Source organism: Gadus macrocephalus, chromosome 6 (genome assembly GCF_031168955.1).
Source record: "Gadus macrocephalus chromosome 6, ASM3116895v1".
Classification (NCBI taxonomy): domain Eukaryota; kingdom Metazoa; phylum Chordata; class Actinopteri; order Gadiformes; family Gadidae; genus Gadus; species Gadus macrocephalus.
The window spans coordinates 6202776-6212433 of NC_082387.1; the positions used below are offsets into that span (position 1 = coordinate 6202776).

Sequence of the window (9658 nt, forward strand, 5' to 3'; positions counted from 1 at the left end):
TAAATATTTTAACTTGCTTTATACAATAAAGACGTTGTTTTGACAAATGTTTCTCCTTGTGTCACGTGTTTCTGCTACATTTCATTCCGACATAGCTTATTGGATGTTAACGGCCATGATTGTAGACGCTGATGTCTTCGGGATTCTGTGCATGAGGGAAAAGCTTCAAATATTATTTAACTGGGTTTGTGGGCGAGCCAGTATATTTAGTACAAGGTCCCTTGAGGCAAAACCACGCACCTCAAGTCTTGAAAGAACGCAGACGTTCGGACAAATGCACTGATGCACATATAAAGGATTGTTCCTAGACTAACATGACTGTAAACCTGTTGATGACAAGGCACACGGTGCTAATATGAGAGATAAATAACATTGTGGTTGGAGGATGGATTTGTGCGGTTGTATCAATAACAGCCCAACAGGTTCTCACAGACTTTATTGAGCAGGTACTAAGGATGCAACATAGCAGCGATACAGGGGGAGTGGCGTTAGGCTTAAGTAGGGGGAGAGTGGGGCTTCAGGACCCCCACTATCCTACCCACTCACATGGTCAATTCCTGCAGAAAGAAGAAACAAAGAGACATATATGAGGCTTAATCGATATACATCGAAAACAATAAAGGTAGTATACAAAATACTTAAAGTGAGGTGAGCTAATGTAATTCATCAGAAGAATGCTGCTTCAGAATGACTGCCATCCTGATGCCCGATCATGGCCCGAGGCATCATGGCCCGAGGCATCATGGCCCGAGCATGAGGCCACAAATAGAAATCCCATGAGCTACTGCTGCCCCCTGGTGGACCTCGCTCAGTACTACAGACTGAATATGCATCATTTGTCAGATGTCCTTTATCAATGCCCTCCTCTGATTCTCCTCTGAATCATTGTTGTTGTTCGGTGTCTAACATCATCTCTTCCTCCTCTCCTCCCCCTCTGCTCCTCCCTCCTCACCATGATAGCGTTGACAATGTCGTTGTTGTTGTGTTTCAGGGCGCGCATGGCCTTGGCCCGCGACACGTTGGCCTGAGCCATGACTAGCTCGATATCCCGCTGCTCCAGGCCTCCAGCGTCCACCTGAACACAGAAGAGCACCGGTCAGACCCTCAGAAGAATAGGAGCAAACGGGACGCAAGGCTGAGACCCTGTGGGGCCAATGAGGGGCTCCCTACCTCCTCCTCCTCTTCCTCCTCACTCTCCTCCTTGATGGCCACGCTGGGCGGGGCGGGGGGGGCCAGCGGGGAGGAGGACACAGGCACCTTGAACTTCTCAGCAGCAGCTTTATGGACCTGCTGGGACAGGTCCTCAATCTGGACCAGAGGACAGACAGACCACCGGGATTATTCACTGAGTATGGACAGACAGACAGACAGAGAGAAAGAGCAGAAAGACAGACAGACAGACAGACAGACAGACAGACAGACAGACAGACAGACAGACAGACAGACAGACAGACAGACAGACAGACAGACAGACAGACAGACAGTCAGACGGACAGAAAGAGAGAAAGAGCAGAAAGACAGACAGACAGACATAGAGAGAGAGAGAGAGAAAGATATTGAGGTAAACAGACAGACATACGGGAAGATGAACAGACAGACATGCAGACAGACAGCCAAACCTTGGCTTCTCCAAATACGATGTAGATGTCAGAGGCCGGGCTTTTGAACACGTCTGGTCTGCTGATGACAAACAGGATGCTCTTAGACTTCCTGATGGTGATCCTGGTCACACCATGAACTGGCTTCAAACCCAGCTTGGACATGGCCTGAAAGCCAGGAAAAGGATAAGTACAGAGACAGTGAGCGGGTCCTAGTGTCAGCATCAGAGCAGGAATATGCACTTTGTTCGTAGGTCCTCCTCTAGTGGACCAACCTTGCGGGCCTTCTTCTCACTGCGACTCTGTTTGGGTCTGTTTAACCCTTCGTCGATGGGGGACATGGACTGAAACACACAGATAAGAACAAACTTGAGGCCATCACAATGCTACCAGAGCCCAGAGCTGAGCCTAGGATGCTGATGGGGGACATGGTAGAGTTGGCTGGTGGGTCAGACTGACCTGGGGCTGTGAGGGTCTGCATGGCGTCGTCTCTGGACCCTCCAGCTCTGGCACCGAGCCTTCAGTCTCTGAGTCGTTACAGGAGCCCACTATAGTGCACGGCATGCACAAACACAAAGACACACACATACACACACATACATACACACACAAACACACACAACCACACAGACACATATACACACAAAACACACATGCGCGCACACACAGGCACACACACATATACACACATGCGCACACACACACACACGAATACGGGTACACACACATGCATAAACATGCGCACGCATACACACGCACGCGCACACACGCACACACAAAGGCACACACACACACAAAGGCACACCCACACATACACACATGCGCAGGCATACACACACAAACACACACACACACACACAGATATACACACACACACACACACACACACACACACACACACACACAATCACATGCAAACACACACAAACATACACACACGCATGCTCACGCGTGTACACACACACACACACACATGCAAACACACACACGCACACGTGCACATGAAAACAGACATACACATCCAGACGCACAGACACACAATGTAAGAACATCAACATCTACTATGTCCAGGTCTACGTTTATGCCAGTCCACACAGCGCAGATAGAATACATGTATTTCCATGACCATGTACAATCCTCAAGCACCCACAAAGAATTTGTAGGATAAGATGATGAGAGTTATTGTCTTGCGGACCATTTGAGCAACTTGACGCATAGCTTCCAAGCAGTTTACTAGCACTGTCTAGTTAACATGTGAAACAAGTCATGAAGGTCTAATAAGGCAGTGACATGCACACATTGTCCATGATAAGAGTTATTTAAAATCCAGGGAGGAGACAGAACATACGAAGAGAGCAGTTTGTGTGTGTGTGTGGGGGGGGGGACACTCTTCTGTCCCACAGGAGGTCACCTTAATATAACTACTCACAATTATTTTTGAAGGACTGGAGGATTTCTTCTGAAAACTTGTGTCGGCTGCTGATTGGACAGCAAGGCTGTCTGTCTGTAATCAACTGTTGAGAAAAGGGCTGAATTTCCATGTGGTTGGATGATTCACACTCTTTATGCCTTGAACTATGCCGGCTTCCAGCAGTCCCTTTGGCCTGGATTCTGTGATCTTGAGGAAGAGCTACGTCCTCTTCACTGTCTGTGTCCATAACAAGACGGGAACCTAGCAGAATGGTTTGAAGAAAGCTCAGTATAACATCAAAGAATTACTTGGCCTATCATGGGCATATAGAAATCTTCTACAAACATACGCTGCTGATATTTAAAAATCGAGGATGAGATAACTTCTGGTACATCTTCATACCCTTCAATAAATCAGATTATGTCAATCGGAAGAGATGTATTCTCTATTTAAATTAACAAGCACTACTAAAATTACAATCTAAACTACTCAAGGCCTTCATAGCAAAAATACAAGCATTTGGCAGTGTTGAGCAGTGTGATGCCATGGGAATAATAATAATAATAATAAAATAAAAAACATACTAAATTGATGAAAAGTCACATCACTGCATTGTGTAATACAATTCTGTCGGTGCGATATTGAACCCATTGAAAAAACCACAGCAACAATAATTAGACAACCTTTCTCTTAGCGTTGTGCGTGGAATGTACCTCTGTATGTGTCTCTTCCACTCCAAGGCACAGCACGCCTGGCCAGGTGACCGGGCAGAGCAGCCCCCTCAGACTGGGGTGGCGGGCCGGTTTGAGAAGGCAGAAAGAACTCCTTCTGATCCAGATATCCACACGGAGACTGTTGGGTGGGCTTGGACAGACTGAGAGGCGAAAGAGCAACAGAAGAAGGGGCAGCAGAGACACTGGGACTGCTAGATGTTGTTGGTGTGGAATGCCTTTGCTTTTGAAGGTTGTTGTTCTTGTTGTTTTTGTTGTAAATAATTGGAGGAGGGCAAGAGGGTAGGTTAACCCCGGTGTTACTGACAGGAATTTGATCTCCATTCTGAGTCAATGAGGGGAGGCCGTGATGGGACTCCTGGGTGTTGAGCTCATCTTCTGGATGCAAGGAGCTGCATGGCCGATGGGAGGAAGAGAGAGGTGGTGGTGAAGAAGAGAGACGGCTGGAAGAGGATGTGAGCGCCCGAGTGGTAGAGCTGCTAGTGTTATTTTCATTAATATCCTTGGGGCTTCCCCTCGGTAATGGCCTGTTATCAAGCACTTCCTGTTTCTGCATTGAGTGGTTCCTTGATGCTAAATCATGGAGTTTGTCTTGGGCACGCATGGGAGATATGCTGTTTCCAAGGCTAAAAATGCACTCATCAGGACTAGAGCTGGAAGGGTCTGTTCTGTTCTGATTCCCTTCAGCTTCAACTTTTGCAGGTACTGTCTGCTTGTTGTCCGATGCCATGGACATCTTGTTTTGCTTACGTCCTTTCTTAGATTTAGAATGAGCAAGCCCCCTTGTTTGGCCCCCAGCTGCTGATGTTGCTGAAACAACACACTCCGGTGGAACAGGACCGGCCTGGGAGCATGTGTCTGCATGTGTGGCTGGCTGGGATGCTTTGTGTTTGCCCTGCCTCCCTTTTTGTCCATTCTTGGTGTTGACTGGTGGATCAGCACAAGGCTCGTGATGGGTGTTACATTGAGAGGCCTCGAAATCTTCTGGGGAAACATTCCCATTGTCCTTCTCTTTATTTGCTGCCCTCTGTTGGCTTTTTCTTTTCTGTTTCTCCATTTCATTCTTTGTCTTGTTTTGCTCCATTTTCTCCCCATCTTTGCTTGTATTTTCACACTCCCTTTTCTCCTCAATCACCTCTTTCTCCCCCTCTAGCTCATTCTTCCTTTCTTTCTCTCCATTTTTGGATTCCACCTTATCTCTCTCTCCTGATGTATAGACACAAGTCTCCCCATCTTCAAAGGCATTTTGAGTCTTTGTTTGGTTGATATCACTGGAAGTCAAACAACTGACATCTACTTCTCTTTGGACTTCCAACTGTAGTTTTATTACAACTGGATTCAACAGAGGCCCTATATTTTCCTCCTCATCCTTTCCCAAAACTGATGAAGCATTTTCTTGACAACTCCTAGCAGGTTTTGATTGATTTAACTTTGGTTTGGAAGTGAAGGAACCAAAGGATCCGCCAATCAGAGAAAGGGCGATATCAATCTCCTTAGAGGCTGAGGGGGACACTGTATTATTTTGGCGTCTAGAGTCGATCAGTTCTGGTGAACTGGGCAGTTGGCCCACAATAGACACGTCAGAACCCAGTGCAGAAATGTTACAGGGACTATCACAACCATCCTCTGTTTCAGATAGGTTTAAAAAGCTGTCAATTGGCCTTCTGTTCACGTGTGTTTCATTTGGTGTTGGCATATCAATGAGTGGAATATTTGAAGTGGACTCAGTCACACTGACACTCGTGTTCAGAGGCCTTAATTCCTCTGACAAGGCATTCAAAGTCCCACTAACTGGCATTTCTAAGGAATTGAAAGCCGACGTGTTGCCCTGATCTTGTGCATCTTTGTTTTTTCCTTCATCGACTGGGTTTAGATTACTGACATTATCATCCAGGAATCTGGAGCTGCCATCCTCTCCACCCCCTGCCTCTGATATCTCTTCGATTGATCTCCAGTGTGACAAATTTGATTCAGGGGCTCCCTCATCTATGAGCTCCACATCTGCCATCCCCTCTCTCTTCCACAAAGCACTGTTGTTATCTTTATCTCCTTCACCATCATTCTCATTTTCTCCAGAGTTAATGTCGGGTAGGTCGGGTGCCATTGCCATCTGTGTACTCTGTCCTTCTATGTTGCACATGAGCAGGCTCTCTGCCTCTTCTAGCTCATAGCTCTTCCCCAGAGAAAGAGAGAGTGACCCCACAACTCCAAAGGCCCCGAGTGTTGCCCCGGGCCCTAGTCCCAGACCTAAGCTCAGCCCCATGCAGTCGGAACCCCATGCCACAGCTGCAGAGTCCATCACCCTTGCTGAGGTGGTCTCTGAGTTCTCTCTCTTGGGCGAGATAGCGAGCGGTGTGTGTGGAGAACCATGAGCTCCTGTACCACCCTCCTCAGCACTCAGCGTGTTCTCCCTCAGGTTCTCCTGGGCCGAGTCACAGGGGCAGGGGTTCAGGACCAGGTTGTCCGGTGGATCTGAAACAACCTCTGAGCAGGCAGATATGGGGATGTTACTGGGGTTAGGAATTGGGTCCTTGGGATAGGAAAGAAGAGGGACACCCTTATTCAAGTCATTGGTGGCGGCGGTCGGCGACCCTGTTTTCACAGAAAGGCTAGTTCCCTCCGAACTTTCGCCCATCAGACTCACACCCTCAGCTAAAGCATTTCCATTTTGTTGGTCAAGCTCAAGCTCCCCATGCTCCGTCTGCACGATGGGTACACTTATGGCTATTACTGCCCTAACAGATGTGGGACTTTTCTGAGTCTCTGATTTGGATGACAAAGGTCTTGCTATCCTGGCAGATTGTTTGCTTTTAAACTGAGAATGTCGAGGCTTGATGAGCAATTTAAACGAGTCTCCCTCGAGTTCATCTGTGGACTCCTCCTCAGACATACCACTTCTCTGCTGGTCCCTCTCTGCCGTAATGTTTTCATGCAGTGATTGCTCTTTTATCTCTGTAACAGTTGCTTCTGGTCTGATATCCAGAGCCAGACTTCGATAGGGTTGCTCTGTTGTATACTTTTGAACTGTGACCAAAGGGCAGGAAATAGTTTGAAAACAAACATTAGCAGAATTAGGAGCAGCTTCATGACATAAAGCAGAATCGACAGGAGGGTTGGCAACAGGAGTGGAACCACAGACATCTTTAGGCTGGCTAAGGGAGTCTGACAGCCCAGAAGAGATCTCCATGTCACTTTCACTTCCACTTGGGCTGTGAGAAGATGGTGGTTGATCAGGGACAGGTTCAGAGCTATGGGGTGGTTCCATGTGATGAGATAGTTTGGGGCAAATTTGTCCCTCAAAGGGCTCAGCTGGAACACTGGCAGGCTGTTGCCCAGCTTCTGGTTGCAAGTTAATGCAGTTTACTGCATCTAAACATCTGGGCTCGGGTGACTGGGCATGCCTCTCTGTACTGTACAGGCGCTCATCCTCCTCGCCGTTGTATGAAGCAGAATCTAATGAGTCATCTGTGTCATCTGGATAACAAAATGACTCATCCAGGCCCTCGTTGATGGATGTCTCCGATAACGAATGAAGGAAAGAAGCAGATGTGTCTTCCTCTGTTGGATCCTCCACTGCTTTACCATCACACTCCTCTTCAGCCACATCCACGTCATCTTCCTCCTCTGCCACCTTCTCCTCTACCTTAGCCTCAGCAGCTTCTTCCTCTTCAGAATCATCGTCATCGTCGTCAACATCTTCAACATCGGCTTCATCCTCGCCAGCAGCATAAGCATCCACATCCTTTTCTTCATTGTCTTTTTTCACTTCTTCTACTTCGGTCTCCTCTTCTGTTGGGAAGAGGGTGATTTCCATGGAGTCAGCCTGAAAGATAAGGCTTGTGTGAAGAGGGAAGGACAGCAGTGAGGCCGGAATCATCCTGTCCTCATCGGACTCATCATTAGTGTAGGCTCCTGGGAAGAGCATAGAAGAATTGGATTCAATGTCACCAAAGGCCTCGAGAAGGGGAGCGCTGTGGCTGATACTAGCAGAGCAAGGGGTGGCGGTATCTGTGTCAGTGCCCAAGACATCGGAGGCTTGCTCTAGTTGCCTGACCCTCACCATGGTTAACTGCTCTATGTATGAATAATGTTCGTCTGACCCACAAGCCTCTAGTTGCAGCTCAAGGCCTTCCTGGGGTAGGGTAGCTGGGTACTCCGCGCGTCTCACATGAGCATCTTCCAGCAGACAGAGCAATCCTTCCGAGCTGACTACATCCTCTTGGGAGTCGCTGCTCCGCCCACTACTGCTCCTGCGAGGAGATACGTCCTCCACCATCCAATGGCTGTGAGAAACCACTGAATGTGAGCAACCACTGGACCCCTGGACCTCCTCCCCTCTCCCCACCTCCTCCCCTCTCCCCACATCCTCCTCCTCCAGAATAACTGTGTCTGATAACCGAGAACTCCTACCAAAAATCTCAGATGTGTACAAGCAGAAGGCTTCTCCTCTCTCATGCTCCTGCTCCCGCTCGGCGCGTCCTCGTGAGCGCTCCTCCCCGGCCTCGTCGCCGATCTCTGACAGGGAGCTCACAAAGCAGGCGGGGGCCTCCGAGGCTTCCTCGGTGAACAGGAGGTTGGGAGAAGGGGACGTGGAGGAGGTGTAGGAGGAGGTCCAGCTACCTCCTTCTGCTGTGACGTAGGAGCCAGAGGGAGAGGTGAGAGGTGAGCACAACTCCTCGCTGTCTGAGGGGGAGCCAGGGGAGAGGGGGTAGACAGGGGAGCCGGGGTAAGAGTGGTGCTTCATGTTGGAGTGGCGGGCGGTCGCCTTGATGGGAGTGGAGGGGGCAGTGTAGTAAGGATCAGGGTCGAGGAACGTGGGCACACCCACTCTTAGTGGGTCAACAATATAAGCTGGCTCAGAAAAGGACAACACCACTGGATAGGCAAGCTCAGGAAAAGAGGCGGAAGGCACTTCATTCTGAGAGGGGGTGCATCCCTCCCCTGGGTTGTCTATCAAAATGTCACCGGCTGTGACGAATTCTGCGGATGAGGAGGGATCAGGGATGAGGGTTTTGAGGAGAGGGGAAGGGAATGAGTTTGGAGGTTGCGCCGGCCCTTTTAGCTGAGCCTCCCCGCTCGTTGGGCTCTGGCGTTGGCTCTCTTTCTTTGCAGTGTCCATTTGGGTGTCTGTCGTTGGGGTGATCTGAGGGGCTGCAGCATCTGGGACTCCAGGCAGGGGTATAGCTTGTGAACTAGACGGCCCCTGAGTTTTCCCTTTCTGGATCTCAGACGTCTTGAGCAAGGTCTCCTGGCCCATTACCACCCTTGTCACCATGGTTTCTGGCTCCTTGTAGTCACTTTCCACCTCAGAGCCAGTCAGAACCTGGGAGCAGGTGAAAAACAAGTTGCTGAAGTAAAATATCCTGACATATAAACACAATAAATCTCACAAAGCCCATTGATAAGATATGATAAGAGAGACCAAACACACAAGAGAATGCATGTATCTACCTCTTTCTCCTCCTCTCACACTCACACACACACCTTGATTCTTTCCATCTTCCCAGGTATGTGGCGGCCACAGGGCCCATGACCCCCCAGCCTCCCGGAGAGTCTGGCTTTGTTGCTGTGGCGATAGTCAGAGCCCTCCGGCTGGGGTCGTAGGGTCACAGAGTGACCGGGAGTGGCACGAAGTAGACGTGGCCCAAAAGGGGAGTCGCACATAGGGAGTGGCTTCTGAGGAGTTCTTGGAAACGGGCTTGAACCACTGTCGCTAGGGGTGGAGACACTATCGCTAGGAGTGGAGCCACTGTCGCTAGGAGTGGAGCCACTGTCGCTAGGAGTGGAGCCACTGTCGCTAGGAGTGGAGCCACTGTCGCTAGGAGTGGAGCCACTGTCGCTAGGAGTGGAGCCACTGTCGCTAGGCATGGAGTCAGTGGAGGGATGTCTCGTCATGTCTGAAAAACAACACATGTTAC

At 49.4% G+C, this 9658-nt stretch overlaps 1 protein-coding gene across 1 annotated transcript in view; it reads right to left on the bottom strand.

Moving 5' to 3' along the window:
• Window positions 1–418: 418 nt before the first annotated feature.
• Window positions 419–9658, bottom strand: part of nacad (NAC alpha domain containing) — a 12432-nt gene continuing 3192 nt past the window's right edge. The window contains exons 2-10 of the mRNA XM_060053666.1: window positions 9225–9637; window positions 3723–9063; window positions 3028–3270; window positions 2058–2146; window positions 1874–1942; window positions 1620–1766; window positions 1171–1308; window positions 953–1075; window positions 419–557 (exon numbers count right to left, since the gene is read on the bottom strand). Coding sequence (XP_059909649.1) covers window positions 543–557; window positions 953–1075; window positions 1171–1308; window positions 1620–1766; window positions 1874–1942; window positions 2058–2146; window positions 3028–3270; window positions 3723–9063; window positions 9225–9637 — 6578 coding nt within the window. The 3' untranslated portion in view covers window positions 419–542. The remainder of the gene's footprint in view (window positions 558–952; window positions 1076–1170; window positions 1309–1619; window positions 1767–1873; window positions 1943–2057; window positions 2147–3027; window positions 3271–3722; window positions 9064–9224; window positions 9638–9658) is intronic.